At 32.7% G+C, this 23,491-nt stretch overlaps 2 protein-coding genes across 2 annotated transcripts; both read left to right on the forward strand.

The window, feature by feature from the left end:
• Window positions 1-8,416: 8,416 nt before the first annotated feature.
• Window positions 8,417-11,102, forward strand: LOC140979728 (RNA-binding protein Y14A-like). The gene is made up of 4 exons (XM_073445277.1): window positions 8,417-8,733; window positions 9,606-9,742; window positions 10,000-10,145; window positions 10,828-11,102. The coding sequence occupies exons 1-4, from the start codon at window positions 8,463-8,465 to the stop codon at window positions 10,871-10,873; spliced, it is 600 nt and encodes a 199-aa protein (XP_073301378.1). The 5' UTR covers window positions 8,417-8,462; the 3' UTR covers window positions 10,874-11,102.
• A 5,070-nt stretch (window positions 11,103-16,172) lies between these two features.
• On the forward strand, window positions 16,173-20,853 carry LOC140979625 (ABC transporter G family member 15-like). Its single transcript, XM_073445119.1, has 9 exons — window positions 16,173-16,771; window positions 17,844-17,923; window positions 18,034-18,495; window positions 18,589-18,711; window positions 18,950-19,081; window positions 19,244-19,528; window positions 19,625-19,897; window positions 20,004-20,111; window positions 20,252-20,853. The coding sequence occupies exons 1-9, from the start codon at window positions 16,510-16,512 to the stop codon at window positions 20,606-20,608; spliced, it is 2,082 nt and encodes a 693-aa protein (XP_073301220.1). The 5' UTR covers window positions 16,173-16,509; the 3' UTR covers window positions 20,609-20,853.
• Window positions 20,854-23,491: the final 2,638 nt, after the last annotated feature.

Genomic DNA, 23,491 nt, shown 5'->3' on the forward strand with positions numbered 1-23,491 from the left:
GTGTTGTGTTCGAAAATAAATTTGAGAGTTCTAGTTTTAAGGTCATCTCCAAAGCTGCACCAAAATGATGTATGCAGCTGCAGTTCTTTCAATAGAGGCTGCGCTATTTTGGCCTTCTCCTACGCCAAATTTGGCACGGGGTCTGGCGCAGGGGTTATATTTTTTTTTAATTTGTTTTATTTATATTTATTATAAATATTTATATTAAAAATTATAAATATTATTTAAATTATAGTATAATATTATTTTATTATTTTAATAATTAGATATTTAATCATAAAAATTAAAAAATAATAATTGTTGATTTTTAAAATATTTACTTATTTATGTTAATTATTAATATTTAAAAACTAATTTGATTTAATGATTTATAATTAATATAATTTAATACAAATACAAAAAATTAATATAACAATATATTAAATAAATTATAATAATTAATATAAATTTATTAATAATAAAACATTAGTCATAATTTAAAATATATTAAATAAAATATAATAATTACTAAATGTAAAATAAAAGATTATTTCGATAATATTCTTTTTTGTGTAAGATTTGAAGTAAATGGGTTGGAGATGGATGTTGTATTTGATGCAGAAATCGCACTATTTTAGTATAAAATTGCAAAAAAATAGATTTTGTGGTTGAAGATGGCCTGAGCGAGAAAGTAGAATGTCTTGTTTTTTTTTTTATTAATTCTCTTAGCAACTAGAAAGAAACAAAAAACAAAATCCATGTGATCTCGAAAATAAAAATATTAACACTCAGTATGAATTGTGCGAAAAAGAATGAATTCGAGAAAAAAAATATAATCAATAAGACTTCAAATTGACTCATAACATAATTAAATTCGGAAAAAAAATGTTACTTTCTCTCAAATATTATATATTTGTCTAACTAAGCACGCAGTGAAGGTGAAATGACATGATCCGCTCTTTAGTGTGTGTGAGGCCAAGATTCAAACCCGAGTGAAAACAAAACTTTGTCCCCTAATTGTAGTAAAAGTATATTATATAGATGCAAATAAAATTTTATTCACCGAGTTTCCATTATCAAACAAAGACTCGTACCGCTCAAGAACTCAACAACCAGGACTTATTTGCCACCCACATGTGGAGTCTCTCGTGTCCATGTATAGTTCAATATGGAATTTTGTGGTACGACACAACGTAAGAAAATAAAGTTGTGTATCTGCTAACAGCTATAATTTTTGTTCGGATGTTATGAACATAATTCTAACAATATAGATACATAATGTATTAGAATATATTAAGAGAATATATTATTCTCAACAATTTTTTTCTATAAATGTTCCCATCAAATCATAGAATTTCATGATCCTTAAAATAACACAAATATTAAAAAAAAATAGTATCTAAAAAAATTAAATAAACATTATTTTAATATATATGAGTTATTTGAAATTTCATTTTATTGGAATGAATGCTATGTTTTCTGTATATTTCATAAAAAAAAAAGACTTAGAATAAAATAAGAGCTTGGATGGTTTAAAATTATAAAAGTAATTTTGCTTAATATAAATATCGATTTCTTTATCAATCTATGTCATATATCGATCAAAATGATGGATACTTTGAATTTATTTTCCTCATCAGTCATTCTATAAAATTAATTAATAATAAATATTTTTAAATATAATTACAGTACTTTTCGAAATAGTTTTATAAAACCATCGTCAAAAACTCATGCGAAACGGTCTCACGGATCAATTTTGTGGGTCGAATATCTTATTTAGATCATCTATGAAAAAATATTAATTTTTATGCTAAGACTATTACTTTTTATTGTGAATATCAGTAAGGTTGACCGTCTCACAGATAAAGATTCGTAAGATCGTCTCACAATAGGCCTATTATTATAATAATTGATTTTTTTTTTGTATATTTGTGAGGTTAGTTCTTCTTAGATCACAGCAATTATATTTTTAATTTCAATTATTATAAAATTTGAAATTTATTAAATATTGAATATTGTATTTTATTTATTTAAAAAATATACCCATATATTTTCTTTGTAGAAAAAAAAAATCTCATTTTAATTGATAAGACTTGAGCACATATGCACAATTAAACTTTTGCAGAGGATTTGGTCAAAGCTCAGAGCCTCAGAGTGGGTTAGGACAAAGCAACCAAGTGGGGCGTGGGGATAGGATTTGGGCAGCGGCGAAATTTGGAGAGTTTTGAAAGTTGGAATATATTATTTTTTTATTTTTTTAAAAAATAAATTAGTATATATAATTTTATATTCTATATGTGACAGATGCACTTCGAAATTTGTTTCAGAAACAATATTTGTTTTTCCTATTCATATATTTAAATAAATAATTTAAAAATAGTTTTATATGTAGATTAAAAAAAAGGTAAAGATAAATAAATAACGAAAATAAACCTGGATATAATGATACAGAAGAGATGGAAATAAATTTCTTAAATACATTTTCAAAAAAAAAAATTTGCTTAAATCGAATATGTTTAAAAATAATATTATGAAAGCTACATTATTTATTTTTATTGACTGTTTAACTTAGCTATCATAAAATAGTATAATTATATTAAATGTGTCAAAACCAATCATTTATAAAGACGATAGATTATGGTTATAAAAAATTTATTTATTGCCTATGTATTGAGTGCAATAATTGTCGTTGATTGGTAGAGCGGTCGAACCGTGGTGCTTGAGCTGCTGTGCGGTTTAAAATATTTGAGTTGCACCATTACCACCAGCTATAGCTTTTGGTAAAGCGGCAAGCGATCGGTCCTACAATTGGTATCAGAGCCAAGGTCATGGGTTCGATTATTATTGATTGCAAGGAGTGCAATTATTGGGAGGGAGATTGTTGAGTGCAATAATTGTCCCTGCTTGGTAGAACGGTCGAACCGTGGTGCTTGAGCTACTATGCGGTTTAAAAGATTTGAGTTGCACCATTACCACCTGCTATAGCTTTTGGTAAAGCGGCAAGAGATCGGTCCTACAATTGGTATCAGAGCCAAGGTCATGGGTTCGATTATTATTTTTTGTTATTAGTTCATTCGTCGGCCGGCGGGTTCTTGAGTGTTTTCCTACTCCCCGCTCGGCAGATCTGTCGAACCGTGGTGCTTGAGATACTATGCGGTTTAAAAGATTTGAGTTGCACCATTACCACCAGCTATAGCTTTTGGTAAAGAGACAAGCGTTCGGTCCTACACTATGACACGTAGCCTGTCTTACTTTAAAAGTTCCAAATTTTGAACAAAATCTCAAGTTTAAGACGTAACAATAACATTCATCTTCTAAATTCATATATTTTTTGATTTCTTATTGATGGATTGTCTTGTATTCACCAAACTTTAATTCATATTTTCGAATAAAATGATTGTAAATAGTGAGTATTGTCGAATCCACGTAGAAGATAATTTATTTTTTAGGGGAAAAACAAATAAATAAAGAATTTTTGGGTATTTATAACAATGAAAAATAAATGAAATGCCATAAATAATTTAGCACGCTAGGGAGAAATAACAAAATTTAAACGAGAAATAATCAAGAGAAATAATTAATAAAATATAAAATTTAATATTATCAAGTTTGATTCAATTGTTCTAATATTAATTGGTAATTGACTAATAAATAAAATTTTTCATACATTTCCAAGAAATTTAAAGCTCCTCATTAGTCATCGATAGGTCGGTGCATTACACCACTTTTTTATTCTCCATATAATTGAAATATTAAATATTCCAATGTGGGACAAAAAGTCCCTTCACATCTCACATACACTAAATTAGTTTTAATAACTAACTTAAAATAATTAATTTTTGATTCATCTTAAACTCAATTTTGAACAAATCAATATTCTAAAAAAATTATTCGAATTTTCAAGCTATATTTTTTTTTGGATAAATAACATTTGATTAATTTTTTTGAAATAATTGGACGACCATTATTTCGAACCTTGGGGACTGTAAAAAAATCAGAAAAATTTATTGTTATTATTATTATTATTATTATTATTATTATTATTTCTTTCTATAATTAGGTCTCACTCTATAGCTATACCCTCTATTATATTATGTGGGTTTCTTTTTGACAATTTGGTCGGGATTCTGTCTTAATATATTTGGACAAATTAATAATCATCAACCAAATGTTTTTACCCCATTTTAGTCCAATTATGGTATTAATTAAGGTCTTGTTGGATTATTTATACTCATATATTATACTTATTAAGAATGAATTTTCAAGAGTTTACTGACCTGGATGACTCAGATATGTGAAACTGTTTCACAAAAGTTTTGTGCAAAAAAATCTTATTAATAATATAAAATACTTAACAATCATTCAATCAAATTAAATAACAAGAATACACTTTTACAAATATTTTTATTTTATACAAATATATTTTATATTTGCAAAGTGTAATCTAAATGCAAGCAATGTGTGTTCCCATGTACTTATTAGTCTATACATTAGGGAAATCAGCTATATCCATTTTGTGTATACTTTTTAATGGATAATATCTTTATTTAAAATGACCGTAGAAAAATATACTTCATTTAATGACATTAAATAAATGGTACAAAATTGTTTATTACTCTCTCTAACAAATTCTAGTAATGAATTTAGATACTCTTAATGGGAAAACAGACGTTCTTTATTGAACGTTTCAGATCAACTATATAAAGTTATCTCGAGGATTCACAAAAGAAGCTCTCCCAAATCTCAAACTTTGAATTTACCGTGAAAATCGTTAAAATACTCAAGCTTCTCAAAGCCTCTGAAAATCAACACACGCTTTAAAGACATAATAGATTCAGGAGATTGTTCGTGTTATGTTTATCCTCACTTATTCATTGTTTCATCTAATGTAAATTATGAAGTGTTTGTACATCGCGGAAAGAGTCTTTTCCAAAACTAAATATATTGAAGTGTTGCGTTGTAATACTAAGAGTTTCAGAAAGCAAATATAAGACTTATTGAATTGGATTTGTACAATTATTTATCAATCAAAGTCTTCTAGTGATATCTTCTAAAAAAAAAGAACAAGAATCATAAAAGGTTTTATCATTCGAACTTCCGGAAACAAATTTTGTGTCTTACTACCATCTATTATATTTAGTTTTTAAAGTGTTGTTGACTGTTTTCACACTTATCAAATATCAACGTATTTTGTTGTACTTTTCATGAACGAGATCAACTTCTGATTTTTTAAATCATTTCAAAATCATATTTTCATATTAAAAAAAATGTGAAGTTTGAAACATTTATCTAACATTATTTCTAAATACTTCACAGATCATAAGAGATGATGTACAATCAATTTGAAACATGATTGACGTTCGAATCAAACTTTGACCCACTTAAAATAAATATGACTATGACCCCATATCTATTTGGGGTCTACATGCTTTTTATCTACGTAGATTTTATTAAATTGTAAATCGAAATTAAATTCTTTTTTTTTAAAAATAAAATTGAAAACTAATGATTTGGTGTTTGATTTCTTAAAAAAAAAAAAATGAAATCGAAACGATAATCATAACAAAATATGTAAAAATATGATAAATTATAATAAGTTCTTAAAATTTTGGGCTAATTAAAACAACACTTTAAGTAAAAAAAAAATTAAAAAGTAAAAATTACTAACATTTTAAAGCACGTGGTTTTAAAAATAAGACTAAAATCTTATAACAGTGGGGGTAAATATGCTCGATTTTTGAAAAAATAATTATATAAACTCATTAACTCAACAGCATTTTAGATATAGTTTATTAAATTTAGAAACGACGCACACCTTCTGTTGAGGCTACCAACTCGCTATCTTCCCGTGATTCTAGACTGTGTTCGAATCCTTCCGGGTGGTATTTACCCGTTTCTTCCCTCATTACCCGTAGGAACGTCATAATGGTGAGTTCCGGGCCGAGGCTCCATCCTGTTTGCTCCGTTGTTGGGGAATTCCTTCGGTGCTGTTGCTGCTCTTTTACAGGCTTGCTTTAAGGAATTATGTATCGACGTTTTTAATATAGTTTCCACGTTAAGTATGTTTCATTGCGAACAGGTGACAGGGTTGTGATTGTAGAGGAGGTAACTTTACAGAACGTATGCTCTAGATGGAGTTTTAAAGACCCACTTACGGGAAAGCCTTGTTCCTTTCCTCGATCTTCCCCGGATGAGTGCTTTCTGCTTGGATACGACCAGAGATTATACTTGCTTCTTGTGCATTTGTTTTGGATGTGCCAAATTTAAGAAACTGTCTTAATTTCTAGTCATGACTTTATTGGATGAGACATGTATGTATCTCTATGTCTTAATTTCTAGTCAAGGTTTTAAACAACAATCGAAGCACTGTGATGAGACATGTATGTATTTGTATTCATCAGTTCTCAAGGATTGCAACAACAACTCTTGGTAAGAGCGAACGAAAAATGTAGAATTTTCAAGCACAAACTGAACGAGAAGAGAATGCAGAGGAATGCAAATTGAGGGATTATTTGTAGTATTCCACCAGTTGCGTAGAAGGAGCACAACCTTCTTGATACAAACACAACATTCTGTGAAAAGCCAAGGGACGGACTGGATCAAACTCAACCTTTTGGACGTCGGGTCGGGCAGGTCGGCCACGCGCGCATGTGTTTCAACGAGACCCGGTCTATCCACGTCTTCCTTTCCTTCAAAAACTTCTGATGTCCGTTGGGGCCTAAACTCCTAGCTCAAATTTGGAGCTAATAAGGAGGACTATTCTTAACACGTTTTCTAATGTGAGACAACTCTCATTTCTTTTCGTTCACTGCTTACCATTTATCCAACAATCACTACAAGAAATTCCACATTGAACAACACTCGAAAGACAACAGTTTTATCAGAAATCGTTGTCTTTTTTCCTTTTAACAACGGTTTTAACGAAAACCATTGTCTTTGTGAATTTTTTCCTTTTCAAAGACAACAATTTTTTAAAAACCGTTGTCTTTTATGGGTCAACGGCATCTGTTTAAGTAAACCGTTGTCTATGGGCGTGCTTTTTGGTTGCTAAGACAATGGTTTTCAAAGCGACGGTTTTGCTTAAACCGTCGCTAAATTTAACGACGGTTTACACAAAACCGTCGTTAAATTTAGTGACATTTTTAATAAAACGTCGCAAATTTTAAATTAGCGACAGTTAAATGAAACACAAGCGACGATTTGGTCATAGCGACGGTTTAACAACGAATTTTAAATTAACGACAGTTAATCATAAACTGTCGCTAATAGCGACTGTTTTACCAAAATCCGTCGCTAATTTTTTCAGTAAAATTAAAAAAATAGTTTTAATAATTTAATAAATCTAAAAAAAAAACTTGCAATTTGACTATGTTAAAAATATTCACGATCTTAACTAAAAATTTACAAAAAATTGAAGCGAAAAAAATACCCAAAATTGAAACTAAAATCGTGTATTAGAGAAAAATTATAAGTGTTGTGAAGTGGTGTAGAGAAAAATGGATCAAGAATGGGGTTATTTATAAACATAGGATGCAACCACTTGTATTCATAGGCCACATATCAAGGAGTCAACATAGTTAGTAATATGTGATTCAGAGACAGCCCTGGGGTGGTCAATATGAGACCACCGCACAGGGCCCCCAGTTGGATAAGGCCTCAATTAAAATGGGGTTAGGGGTATATTGGGTTGGATATTTGGGCTTTGGATTGAGAATGAATTTCTGGAAAAACTTGATTATGAAATATTGATTGATGACTTTGTTGATAAAAAGTAAGAAGAAGGTTTTTCACCGTTAATCGTAATAGAATATATTTTCCTTTCTATATGATGTAACGATAGTGATTATTAGCAATGTATAATGTAATGTTTTTTTTATTATAGATATTAGTTTATGTAATCAAATAATGAAATTATTTTTATGTCATCGATTTTAGTATTAGTTTTATATACATACAAAGGGTCTTTTTTTTTCTTTTTTTTTTCCACCGGACCCTTCAAAGTCTAAGGCCGGTCCTAATCGTAGAGGTCTTGTATACAAAAAAACTCTCGCGAAACAATAAAATCGACGTTTGAGACTTGAAAATTTCTATTTGTTCTTTCGAGTTCTTTATATGTTTTTGTTGATTCATATGGAGTACTGTATCAATATCATACATAACCGATATTTCATAAAATCAAACCAAAATTTCAAATTTATTGAATCAAAATTATAAATTAATTCGTTTCAATCTATATATTACTTGTATTTTAACAAAAAATATTATTCACCCAGTCACATGGATAAAAAAAAATTCGATAAATTTCATTTACATCCAGCCCATAATTGAAAAGCTCAACAGAATTTTTAACGTACTATGTGGCCCATAGAATGATACGGTTCGGCCCAAATTTACAGAGGCTACGACGACCAGTAAAAATCGAAATTCATACATTGTAAACCCTAAATCAATAAAATTCAAAACCCTGATAGTTGCACATTTCAATGGCGAACATCGAGGCGGAGGCGGTGGATTTTGAACCAGAGGATGACGATCTCATGGATGAAGATATCGGGGAAGGTTCTCCGAACCGTGGAGCAGCCTCCATCCCGCGTCTGAAGTCCGCCATCGCCGGCGGAGACTCGTCTTCAGCTCCCAAGAAGACCAAGGGTCGCGGCTTCCGCGACGAGGCTGCTGCTGAGGCGGACCGAAATGCCCGAATGTCTGCTCGCTTCGACTCCCTCGACTCCGTCGGCGGCCCTGGCCCCGAACGATGTCAGAATCTCTAATTCTGCTTGTTTCAGAATGTCTTATTCTACTTGTTTTTTAGTTATAGTTTCTTTTTTTTTTCCTGCTTCATTTCGTAATTTATTTTGTTTAATTTAGCGTGGTGACGAGCCCCACCTCGTTTTGTGTGGTCGAATCGAATTCGTTGGTTTCCGAGAAGTGTATATTTGTGGTTTTGCTTTTTATGGGGGTTAAGTAACTGAGTGGCATATTCTCTCAAATGTGGATATGTATTAAACTCTGTAGAAACTTTGATAGGGGAGAGACCAAGAAAAATCTGAGCAGCATAAATAGGAAGAGTTTCAGGATTTTCAATTTCACTGGGTACTTACATGGAGGGTTGATAGAATTAATGAACAGTTCCAATTCTCCAAATCATTTTTGTTGTTTTTGTGAAGTTGTAATCAAACCTTTTGCGTATCCATTTTAGAGCTTTTTTTAAATATTGGTTGAAGAACTGTTTCTTCAACTAAAGTAGTCTGAGATATGAAACAAGGGGGTTGTATAGTGCAATTCTCGAGTGATTAGTTTCAGTTGACATTGGAAAGAATTATTCATTCCTGGTTTGAGAGAGTGAACTTATTTTTCAAGCAGTTTTCAGCAGCGATTTGCTATGAATAGGTGTTATTTGCAAGTACTGAAGAATATGTTGGTTTTTGAGAGATGAAATTCTTAAATGAAAATTAGTAGCATTACATATTGTGATATTGAAAGTGGGTATTTATGACCTTTCTGATGTAAGTGTTTCCTGCTGTCATTACAGCAGTATATTTTCACCTCTTGTTGCTAATTTTAAATTTTTTATTGCTGGGCTATATCAAAGACTCGGCTTGTGTTCTAATGTTACCAAACTTGTCCAGCAATCGAAGGATGGATTATTCTTGTTACTGGAGTTCACGAAGAGGCGCAAGAGGATGATATACAAAATGTTTTTGGTGAATTTGGCGAGATTAAGAATCTACACTTGAATCTTGATCGACGTACTGGGTTTGTCAAGGTATGATAAGTTGCAATTTTGTTGAAAGCTTGGTTAATGGACTGGCGTACAGCTGAATTGGTTCTAAAAATTCATCTTTGTACTTCGATGAAATGCATTCTTAAAGTATTTCAGAACTTCTAATTCTATCTAGAAGTTTTCTTGATCTTGTCCGTACCAATTCGTATGGACCATCTTGTTTCTCTGAGTGATGAATCTTTCTTTTAGATGCGTTTCTGTTAACTAACCAGTAACCATATATACTCGTTATTATACAGGGCTATGCTCTTCTTGAATACGAGAAGTTTGATGAGGCTCAGAGAGCTATTACAGAAATGGATGGAACTGAACTTCTGACACAGCCCATAAATGTTGATTGGGCTTTCAGCAAGGGCCCATTCAGGAGGAGGAATCTGCGAAGGAGGTATAATGTCAAAAATTCTCTATGAAATTGAAATGGTTGTTGTAGGCGTTGAAACTCTGATCCCATGTCAAAATAATGCACATTGTTGTAGATAATCAGATTAGAATGTCCAGTCACTGTTCGACTGTTTCTTGGCTGTTGATGAGGGAAATATTATTCTTTGATATTCATTATGGAATACAGCCTGGATAAGGGACCCATTCTGTAGGACAATAGACTTATCAGTGTTGGAAAATAATGGAAGAGACTGGAAATAATTGGAAAAAATAAAAGATCTTAAACTGCTACTGTTAACCCTTGTTTTAAGTCTTCTGATCAGTTACCTGAAAATTGCGTTATTCTTATCTATCCATAAGTTTGTCAGATTAGTACTTTAAATGTTCAACTTGTTAAATATCAACTCTTGATATATGCCATCAACGCCATTTGTGTCGAAATGGTACTCCACAATATTTTCTTTGATCATCTAACCTACTTCTTGTGCATGTTGTGAAAGTATAGATCTTCCATTATTTGCATACTTGCTTTATTCTTGCTTATAGTTGAAAGTTCAATTGTAGAAAAAGTATCCTTTAATTTAGAAGATTCAGAACAAAAATTACTCCAATTTTGATTTCTTTTTCTTGTTTACACATTCAGCACTACAAGTTTCAAGTCACCGTTTTTACCATATCTTTTTCAGATCACCTCGAACTCACCGCTCCAGAAGTCCCAGGAGAAGGTTTTGATGTTCACACGACTCGGGAAATCGTGCTTTTGTTTTTCGGTTTGGGTTAAGAGACATGTTGTGACTTTGATGCTAATCGATGACTAGTATGTATGATGATGTTATTCCTATGATAATACTTGCTTTTATTTCCCCATTGACAGAATACCGGAGAGGCATGATCTTCACTACAAGTCTCTCTTAATGTCTTCTTTAACATTGCTGCTCTAGTAAAGTTTATTGAGACCTCACCCCCCATGGTTTTACCATTACAGTAATGCTAATCGGCTTCGTAATCCTTTCCCTTTTCGATAACGGTGCAATCGATCAAATTCGATATATGGATGAGATGTATTGTATGTTATCTCTATTTTTGTACCAAAATCGTATTGAGATAAATCGAATCGATGCCCTTGGCATAAGATCGTACAGTCTTATGGTATATACCACCAACATGGTGAATATCCAGCTAAATATTCTTGCATTTGGTTCTAAAATTTAATTTATAATTCTCGTCTTTAATATATTTTGGCCTTCATTAATTTGTTTGATAAGCCGTGAGTCGTTCTCGAGCTAGCTTTATCATTTTATTAACAGAATTTAATTATATATTATATATTAAATAAATATAAATCAGGTATTTATTTTCGAATAGTTTGAGAACATGTTTAGTTGAAACTATTATTAGTTAATGACGAAATCGGAAACATACGTTTGGTGACCGGATCATGAAAGCTGCACATATTTAATGTATAGTGCATAATTCGAAATTTATATGTTGAGAGAACAATATAATCTGTGGGAAAATTGGTGTTTGAATTATTGTATAATTCGAAATTTAACATATTTGAATGTTATATTACATGCATCCAATTCTACACCTTACTTCAGAATACTTTTATCAAATTTATTTATTAGTTTGGATCAAATATATTCATTCAAATGCAATCTTAATGTTCACATAGTCTTAACATGTTTTCTTTTTTCTTTTTGAGTTAGAGAGTCTTAATGTATTTTAAATCATAATTTAAGATCCCAACTGCCAATATAGGCCGGCAAAGACAAGGTTAGCTCTCACTTAAAAATTTTTCTTCTCTCGAAAATAACGAGTTATTTTTTCTACATAAAAACTCGCGTGAGACGGATCTAAGAATTGACACAACTCATGAAAAAGATTACTTTTTAGGCAGACAAAAACAAAGGTTAGCTCTCATTGAAAATTTTTCTTCTCTCGAAAATAACGAGTGTTTTTTTTCTACATAAAAACTCACGTGAGACGGATCTAAGAACTAACCCAACTCCGACTCATGAAAAAGATTAATTTTTATGTCAAAATTATTAGTATTCGTTACATTTATATATCGGTCGATGTGTCTCACATATCCTTTTTTCTCTAAAGAGTGTTAATATGATTTTGCATAATATTTTAATAAAACAACCCATAAATATGGTTTGACATAATTGTGTTTCGTGTACACAATTAATTAGTTGTCAACTCCTAATAGAGGCATAATGTTAGCAAGTTGCACCATTAATGTGACAGCTCAAATTGGCTTAAATTAAAGTCTCGTCCCCATTTGGTTTTCAATCCAAATCACACCATTCACAGTTACAAATCTCTTAAATTTCATTAATGGAAGTTGGCCCATTATTTTATTGTTGTAGAATAGGTGTTCCTAGGTTTCATATTGTTAATTATAATTTATGATAATATAGACCCCTGTTTTTTTTTTTTTTAATTGGTGCTGCTTTACGTGATTACGGGGCGATCAAGAAACTCTTAAAATAAAAACCATCTATCTCCGTATTGTTTAACTTGTTCAATTTTGAATTTTAGTGCAATAAGTTTTTATAGTTCGGTTTTTTGGTACACGGAATTTTATTTTTCCAATCGCCGATTATTTCATTACGTGACATCGAAAAGTTCCGACTTGTCAGATGTTACGTCAAAAAGTAGACCAAAACAGTCGAAAATTAAAAATTCAAAATTATACTTTAAATAAAAATCAAATATCGAACGAGTTAATATGCTTTTTTTTTTTTAAGGAAAAAAAAATCTGACCAAGTTCTTTCTTCCAAATTTAACTATTCACGGCTATATAGATTATCTACGTATATAAATATTTGTGACAATAGTATATCAAATTATTATTTTAAAACAAGTCTTACATTGATTTCTCTTGGTGTGTATTTTTTCCTATCTTTTTTTTAATACTAAATTTCAGGTCAAATTACGATATTCTTTAATATTGTTCTCATATAAAACTCGAGAATAATAAAATTTAAAATGTCGCTTCTAAATTTCAACTATATGCCACATATAATATTTCATATAAGTTTTAACTAAAAATATTTATTTTGAAAACATCATATTCCTAGCCCCCTTTTTTATATTACATTTACTACCATATATGGTGAAACATTTTAATTTTATGACTATAATGATATTTTTATTACTAAATATCTTTAGAAAACTAAATTATTTCTGACTATAATTTTAGTTTTGATATCGTCAAATGTAAAATTTTTAAATACCTCTGCTACAATAATTATTCTTAATTGAGCTTTTTTTTGCACTGTAAATTCTTCAATATAATTAATCCTTTAAGTTCGAATGATTCACAAGTGTACGAATCAAATTATAATATAATGTACAAAGTACGAGTATCGATCATTTAGAGTTTGATTAGACAAATTTACCTTAAGAAAATACTTTAGTTAATTAAAACAATAATTCAATTAATTAATAAACTAAATTAATAATGAAGCAAAAAGACGAAACAAACGCGCAACATAAATAATTAGACTGAAAATAATAAATAAAAAATTAATAGGATCTCAGTTCACCTACATTTGAATCTTCAATAATTGAATTTCATTTCTTAAGTCATGCTTTGGACGAGATTCCTTAATTTATCAATATATTCGGCCGACCTATAGTAATTTAACTAACAAAATGCAGTAATCAAGTTTCCTTGTGTTATTTAAAAATTGCAATTGCATTAACGAACCGCGAAATCTTCTAACTTTCGATTTTCGGTTAATGGTATCAACATATACCAATCTGATATGTCTATGAATTATAGAACCGTGGATTATGTTACATATCTTATTATAAAATCTCATATCAGTTTCAATTATAACGTATAAAATCACTTCGAAGTTGATCACGCTCCAAAGATAAAATAAAAGCACAATAACATAATAAAGTATGCTTAAACCAAGTTCAATCTTCAAAAAGAAATCAAAACATAGATGTTTGGGATAGGATCATCTTAATCCCAACAAATATAGAAGAGAAAAGAAGAAAACACTCATGGATTTCTAATTCTTCAGCCGGGTTCTCTTGCTTTCTTTATTCTCCTTGCCTGCGGCTACTTCACGTCTCCAATATGATGATCTTCTCTTTATGTGTACTAGGGCTCCCATAAATATATAGCAAATGGCCAAGACTCCAAAATAGCAGAAAATCCATGTGTACAGAAATTTCCATATTGATGTGCGCTGGGAATAGGGGTGATCACAATGCGGTTTTGAGGTTTTTTTTAAAAAAAATTCAAACCGAATTGTCATATACGGTCGGTTAGTATTTTGAAAAAATAATCGCGGTTTTATATGAAAAATTAGCCTTATGATTTTGAGCGGTTTCAAGCGGTTGTGGTCGGTTTATGGTTTTTTTAATGAAAAATATGAGAACATATATTCTAATTTATTTGAAAACAACAACAATATATTGTCTTCAAATATAAAATATAGTTCAAAACATATAAAGATCAAAATAGATAAAACAATAATAAAGATTCAAAACTAAATTAATAATTTAACAACACAACACATTCACAACAAAAATGACATTTACACTATTTTATCCCTTTTTTACTTTCAAACTCCAAATAAAATATTGTAGCAAAAGAAATAAATACTTTAATAAAAGACTAATGTGAAGAATAATTAAGAAAAAGATAAGTTTTATTTATAAGAATAATAATTTTGAAGAGAGTTAGGATATAATGAATGATGATTTCTTTATTTGAATATGTTGTTTACAAATTATTATAATTCTAGGCCTAATATTATGGCAAGCGGTTTAGGCGGTGCGGTTTAGTGCGCTTCTTGGCAAAAAAAATAACTGAACCGCGTATGCGGTGCGATTTATGATTAATATTTTTAATCGCAGTTTTCATAAAATATTATGAAAAACGGTGCGGTGTAATTCGGTTCGGGCGGTTGATAAAAAAATTTGATCACTCATAGCTAGGACAGGCATAAATACCCGTCCTAGAGCCAGTTGCTCGCAAATAAAATATTTTTTTCTTCATTTGGGCACGCTAGGGCGGTCGAATTTCCCCGTTCAAGCACGACCTCTTCTCAACTCAACACACCTTTCCTACCCAAAAAAAAAAAAGTATATTTTCATAACCCTTATCAATTCTACAAAATGACATAATAATGAAATTGTCAAAATTTTAATATACTCATAACTCAACACACCTTTCCTACAACAAATTTTATATATATATATATATATCCACAAAATAATTACATAGTAGAATAAAATATCAAAATATCATCCAGTTAATTATATAACAATCTCATAAATTTTCCACAAGAAAAACGATATTTTTGTAATGGAATTAGAGACAAGATAAAAATTAGTCTCTAATTTCAAACCAAATTTATTGTTTCAGTATTTAAAATAGGAGGAGGTCTCTCGTGAGACGGTCTCACGAATCTTTATCTGTGCGACGGGTCAACCCTACCTATATTCACAATAAAAGTAATACTTTTTCATGGATGACTCAAATAAGAGATCCGTCTCACAAAATACGACCCGTGAGACCGTCTCATACAAGTTTTTGCCTTAAAAATAGATACTGCTGTAGTAAATTCGATTGCAAATTTAGAGACGGTCTAATTAAACCGATCTCTAACAATTAACGACCAATTTTTTTGATATCATATGCCGAAATCGATTGCTAATCGGTCTCTGTTGCCTAACATTTACCGATTTATTGCTCTAGAATCACCATTTCTTGTAGTGTTAAAACTTTTATTTTAATATATATTTTCAATCATTCATATATTTATTGATTTATTATCCCTCAAAATATATATTTTAAGATATTATTATTATTATTATTATTATTATTATTATTATTATTATTATTATTATTATTATTATTAATCAGTGCAATACTTATCGTCGACAAGTGATAGATACGAAAGCTTGGAAGTTTGTTGATGGGAAAACGAAAAACAGACGTAGACATGCAGCGGTATTTGTAGGTTTGCACAAATATTTCAACTTTTTTTGGGTTCGATCTTAATTATGCGTCAATCCAACTGCAAACCATATAATTGGGAGACTGCATTAAATTTCTTGTCCCTTTCCAGAATTTTTTCACATAATTATTCAAAACTACCCCCCCTTCTTTTTTTTTTTCAAATCGAAAGTAAGCCATGCATCCAGATGACGGCTGGAAATTTCACCGACAGATGGCCAATACCCGTCAACAACCATCCATCTCCCATATAAATACCGAGGTTGGTTTTGTATTTCAACCAAGAAAATGAAGTGAGGGAGGTCAAAGTTTATTTTTTTTGGTGAATACAGTTGGTTTTTTTTTTACCCACTGAAGTGGATTAATAGACTTGACGATGGAGATAGAAGCGGCGGGCGGTGGTGCGGATGCTGTGATGGATGGTGCTTCTGGCGGTGATGTTGAGAAGGGCTTGCTGCGCAGCGGCGGCGAAGCTTATTTGGTTTGGCAGGAGCTTACGGTGGTGCTGCCGAACTTTGGGCAGGGGCCGACGAGGAAGCTGCTTCATGGGCTAAACGGGTTCGCTGAACCGGGTCGGATCATGGCCATTATGGGTCCTTCGGGTTCTGGCAAATCCACACTTCTTGACGCCTTAGCAGGTATTTGCTTGTTTAGTTAAGTAAATATACTTTTAATGTGCAGTATTTTAATTTTTCATTGTATCCATTGTTCGTAAATTCCTAGCAAAGGAGTTAGAATATAAATTCAATAATTCAGCAATATCCGGAGCCGTAAGGGTCATACCGACGGAAAAAAAAGACTAGAAATGCAAACGAACAGACACCTCGGATGTATAGTATTTGGCCTGATTTTTTCAAGAAATCAGCATGAATATTAGGGAGTAATTTTTACTAATTTTCTGAATTTGTGTGGATTGACTTCTTGGATCATGGTACTAGCCCAGCCATAATGTTTACTTAAGATCAATATTAGATCAAAAGGCTACCAGTTTGTGTTTGAACTGATAAAAAACAAATGATACCATTTAGGTAAATTCTATGCTACAAAGTCCTCTTGGTGTTTTGCCAACCATTGGATCATGGTGAGTCCCATCTGGTTTTCCTATCCACAGGAGAAGTTCTCCCTGCGTGGGATAGAATAAGCCTAGCATTAATTGGTTTTTGGAGGGGAGTAGGGGAGTGAACTCAACGATATGAATGAGTTGTTGTGCAATAATGGTTGCCAGCTCAAATTCATGTAGGCTCATAATTGTATGGGGCAATATGTAAAGAATTGCTCGTCATTATTTGTTTTATTTAAATGTTCTCCATTTCGGATCAGTATTTGATTTTGTTGTTCATGGATAATTGGATCTCGAAAAAACGGGCTCGCGCTGTTCGGAACTTTGATAAAAACTGTGATTTCAACCAGCTCGCAGAGAGAATTGTTGTGGACTTACGCTAGAAAGGATGGAAAATGAGAGAATTTGAAAATAATAGAGCGATGATATGGTTTGTGTGTTGATATAGAGGAAAGTGCTTTTCAATTTATGCAACTTTATCAAAGGATGGATCAATAGTTCTCGAAGAAGATCAAGAACGATAAATTTGCCAATATATCCATACAAGAATAAATTGTTGATAGTGAAACGAGCCTATCATTTGTAGGGAAAAACTTGGTTTTTGCTTCAACATCATTTCTTCATCCACTAATATGATCAGCTTATGACAGGTAGATTGTCAAGAAATATCGTCATGACAGGAAATATTCTTCTCAATGGAAAGAAGCAAAGACTGGATTACGGTGTTGTTGTAAGTATCCTCACACCCAGTGGGATCAAATTACGAGTTTTAGCAACTTTTCTGCTGATATCTCAGCATTTCAATGATCAGTGATCAATGAATTTACATCGATTTTCCAGGCTTATGTCACACAAGAGGATGTTTTGTTAGGGACTCTTACACCAAGAGAAACTTTAACATATTCAGCGCATCTCAGGCTTCCAGCGTCGATGGCTAAAAGAGACATCAAAGGGACAGTCGAAGCAATTATTACGGAAATGGGGCTTCAAGATTGCGCGGATCGTCAGGTTGGGAATTGGCAGTTACGAGGGATAAGTGGCGGAGAAAAGAAAAGATTGAGCATCGCCCTCGAAATTCTAACACGACCCCGTCTACTCTTTCTTGATGAACCTACTAGTGGCCTTGATAGTGCGTCAGCTTTCTTTGTTACTCAAGCCATTAAAAATCTTGCTCGTGATGGGAGAACGGTGATCTCATCTGTTCATCAACCAAGTAGTGAAGTCTTTGCTTTGTTTGATGATCTATGTTTGCTGTCAGGAGGAGAAACAGTGTTCTTTGGAGAAGCTAGAATGGCTGTAAAGGTATTATAACAGAATGAATCTATTGAGATACCATGATTCAATTATTATTTTTAATCTGATCATAATATTCAGTGATATTATTTTACTTTTCAGTTTTTTGCTGAATCAGGATTCCCCTGTCCAAGTAGGAGAAATCCTTCGGATCATTTCCTGAGATGTATTAACTCAGATTTTGATGTCGTGGCAGCCACGATGAAAGGTTCACAAAGACTCCGTGTATGGATCCAGTACCTGTCTTTCTGACTCTATAATATGTTGTTTTCTTAGGTTTGAGTTGGCTAGTTGATTTTTTACCAGTTTCCGTTGGAGTTGAAATCATGCGCGACGAAAATTTAAGCCTGACTATCTCAAAAATTCTCGTGGAACATATTGAATGATGTTAGAAGGATATAAAGAGCAGTTTTATGATACTCACCGTAGTTCGGAATATTCATATCTATCTCTTACATAACAGGAAACACACACAACATCAGATCCTCTGACGAATTTGGCTACTGCTGATATCAAATCAATACTTGTTGAGAAATACAGGTTCTCCGAGTATTCAAGAAAGGCGAGATCAAGGACTCAAGAAATCTCTGCAATTGTAAGTTTATCGAAATGAAAGCTCTGATTTTCGTGTTAAACAAATGTAAGACACTCAGATATGTAGAACACTGGTAAAAATTGCTTATTTTCTTCTGTTTTGCCTAGTTTAGTAATATGATATAAATGGATAACGCTGGAAGAATATTGTGATGAATCACAGGAAGGACTTGAGATTAAAACAATTAAAGGAAGTCAAGCGAGATGGTGGAAGCAACTTTCAACATTGACACAGAGATCATTCTTGAACATGAATAGAGACATCGGATATTACTGGTCTCGAATCGTCATATATACCATTGTTGCTCTTTGTGTCGGCACCCTATTCTATGATGTCGGAACCAGTTATACCGCAATCTTGGCTAGGGGAGCTTGTGGCGGATTCGTCATAGGTTTCATGACCTTCATGTCAATAGGAGGATTTCCATCATTCATCGAAGAAATGAAGGTTTAATAAATGCGTATGATTTCAAAAATAACAAGTAAAGTCAAGAAAGGACATACAGAGACTCACGATGTTTTGTTGATTTTCTTGACCAAACAGGTCTTTCATAAAGAAAGGCTCAACGGATATTATGGCGTGGCCGTGTTTATATTGTCGAACTTCTTGTCTTCGTTTCCATTCTTGGTAGCTGTCTCTGCCATCAGTGGGACAATCACACACTTTATGGTGAAATTTCGGCCAGGATTTCCTTATTATGCCTACTTTTGTATGAATATTTTTGGATGCATTGCCATGGTAGAAAGCGTAATGATGATCATAGCTTCTCTGGTTCCCAACTTCTTAATGGGGATCATCGCTGGAGCCGGAGTTCTCGTAAGTATTCCTATGTAAAAGCAGGGGATGATCTGTAGGTTGCTTGTAATTTTTCCAAAAGCTTTAGTTTATTGCCTCACATTATCGTTATCATGTATTCGTACAGGGGATTATGATGATGACTGCTGGATTCTTCCGTTTGCTGCCAGATCTTCCCAAGGTCATTTGGCGCTATCCAATTTCATACATCGGTTATGGAGCATGGTCCCTGCAGGTATTTTCCACATATTTGTGAAAATTTAGTTCCTAGAGAAGTTGGTTTCGATAAAAAAAAAGTTGGACATTCTTTAGTTGTAGCATCATTTCATACTTCATGAACGAAAAAAAAATTCGCTAACACGGTCATAAATGCAGGGAGGAATGAAGAACGACATGCTTGGACTTGTATTTGATCCATTATTCCCTGGTGACCCAAAACTAACCGGCGAATATGTCATAACTAACATGTTTGGAATCTCGCTGGACCATTCGAAATGGTGGGACTTATTGGCAGTGTATGGCCTTATCGTAGCTTACAGGTTCGTCTTCTTCCTCATTCTCAAGTTAAAGGAAAGAGCCGGCCCTTTCTTCCATTCGCTCTACACCATGAGAACACAATATCACTTGAGTAGGCAGATCTCGTTTCAGAAGAAGCCACGCATACTTTCCAACCGGCATCAGAACGTTCGGTCACTGTCGTCTCAAGAGGGTCTTACCTCTCCTTTACCGTAGGATCAACGATACATACACATGTAAGTTGCTGTTATATATCAATGAAATTCATGTCGGTACATTTTATGAGATTCTTTCTTGGTCAGAATAATGAATTATACTCGGACATACACATGGTTTGATTTGAAAGAGAGGGTTCATAGTAAAATTTGTGCATTATTTGTGATGAACAATGATGTTACAGTTTGTTTCAGACTAATGTTTTCTTGAATTTGTTTGCAGTATAGCTCTGTATTTTTATTTTACTTTCTCGACTTGCACAACTGTTCTTTCGCCTCGTACCATTTTGCGTATGTCCTTTTCAAGAGGGATCATTCTTGTTAAGAAAATATGCTTAGTACAGTTTGTTATGATATTTTTACGTCGACATCTTGATAAATGATTAAAATGAGTATATCTCATTGAATAAGATCTCATGGTTTTATGAAAAGGATTGAATGAAAGATTTGAATATATAAAGTGTTGAAAACCAAATTCTGGATTGTGGAGTTTGACAAACTGATCAACCAACTGATACGCGCAAGTACATTCAACAACTGGACTTAATAACTGAAATCAGCTAACTGATCAGTTGGAAACTGATTTATGCTAAAGCACCCTTCAACTGAACATGTCTCGGGAAAGAACGATGAACCGACAAAGAGACAGAAGATTGCAACGTCTCACTTAAATCAATACAACTTAGAACAACGCATTTCGACGAAAGCAGTTAAGACGCCGCATCAAAATAAATGAAGGAAACAATAGCCAAGGAATAATCAAGTAAAAAATCAACGGATACAAAGATTCAAATTCATCTTAAGTTACCGTTGGAAAGGAAGCATATAAATAAGTGAACAAAGCAACTGAGAAGAAGAACCATCAACGCATTATTGAAGCTTGCTGTTACGCTGTTAAAATCACAATTCACAGCTCACGTATATCAGATATATCAGTAGCATCTAAAGCTACACTTTGAGCGTGTTAGCACTTTGTAATTCAATCAAGAATATATCAGTTGTGCTAAGATCAGTCACGAACTGATAAAAGCTGTTGTATGCTAAGAGTTTCAGTTTTGGCAGTGTTAAGTCCAAACTGAACTGGGTCAGTACAAGTCTTGTATTCGATCAAAGTCTTTTAGTGGAAATCCTATCCTTGAGATAGAAGGGGTGACGTAGGAGTGATTGAAATCTCCGAACATCCAGAAATAATCCTTGCGTACTTTATTTCAGTTTTGTATTCTATCTTTCAGTCAGTTATTTTCCGCAACTACTCTTAGTTTAACTGATTGTCATTGACCAACAAGATTCCGAGAATCAGTTTGTCACCAAACTGAATTCAAAATTCGAAAAGATTCATTTTAATTGTGAGTGTTTATTCAACCCCCCCTTCTAAACACTCTTGATACGTTAATCGATCCTATCAAGTGGTATCAGAGCAGTTGAATCTTGTTCTTGAATACTTTTGATCTATAAACTTGCTAGCATGACTTCATTCAACAAAATCCCTATGTTCTCCAGAGAAGAATTTGATGATTGGAAAATCAGAATGCAGGCTCATTTAGCTGCACAAGATGATGACATGTGGTATGTCATAACTGATGGACCCATGAAGATTCTGAAAACTAATACAGCAGTTGCCATAACAGAAGGGGCACCACAAAGAATAGAAAAGCCCAGAGAAGAATGGACAACTGAAGATAAAAGAAAAGCCAATCTTGATAATGTGGCTAAAGACATTCTGTACAAGACGCTGGACAAAATAACTTTCAGCAAAATAAAGATGTGTAAGACAGCCAAAGAAATTTGGGAAAAGCTGATCCAGATCTGTGAAGGAAATGATCAAACCAAGGAAAATAAACTTTCAGTTGCAGTTCAGAAGTTTGATAATATCAAAATGAAAGCAGGAGAATCAATGCACGAGTATGATGAAAGAGTAAGCAGTATCATCAATGAGTTAAATGCACTTAGAAAAGTGTATATAAACAAAGAGGTTGCACTGAAGTTAATGAGAGGTCTTCCCAAAGAATGAGATGTCAAAACTTTGGCAATGAGAGAATCCAAAGTCCTGAACCAGATTGAACTTCATGATCTATTTGCTGATCTTAAAGCTTATGAGTTCGAACTGTAAACCAGAGAAGGAGAACCATCCACACCAGCAGCCACAACTGCTCTAGCTGCTGTCAGAACAGAACCAACTAGTTCAGTTGAGAAATCTGCTGATCAGTTAAGCAATGATGCTATGTCACTATTCATCAAAAAGTTTGGAAGGTTCATGAGAAAGAATCAAGGAAACTTTCCTGATCATGTCTACCATTTGAACAAAGCCTTATATGGTCTGAAACAAGCTCCCAGAGCTTGGTATGAAACTCTTTCAAAATTTCTAACTGATCATGATTTTTCTGTTGGATCAGTTGATAAGACCTTGTTCAAAATTGCTAAGAATGATCACATTTTATTAGTTCAAATTTATGTTGATGATATCATATTTGGGTCAACTAACCCCAAATTATGCGAAAAGTTTGCTAAGCTAATGCAGGATATGTTTGAAATGAGCATGATGGGTGAACTGACATTCTTTCTTGGACTTCAAGTGAAGCAACTAGAGAATGGTATATTCATCAGTCAGACTAAATATACAAAGGAGGTGATGAAGAAATTTGGCATGGAAACATGTTCAGCTGCAAATACTCCCATGAGCTCATCAGTAAAATTGGACACTGATCAAGGGAGAATATCAGTTGAGGCGACATTATATCGAGGTTTAATAGGTTCATTGTTGTACCTAACTGCCAGTCGTCCTGATATTGTATTTGCTGTCTGTATGCGTGCTAGATTTCAAGCAAATCCTAAGCAATCACATTTCTCAGCTGCTAAAAGAATTTTGAAATATCTTAAGGGTACA

The sequence above is a fragment of the Primulina huaijiensis genome, chromosome 6 (assembly GCF_012295235.1).
Source record: "Primulina huaijiensis isolate GDHJ02 chromosome 6, ASM1229523v2, whole genome shotgun sequence".
Lineage (NCBI taxonomy): Eukaryota > Viridiplantae > Streptophyta > Magnoliopsida > Lamiales > Gesneriaceae > Primulina > Primulina huaijiensis.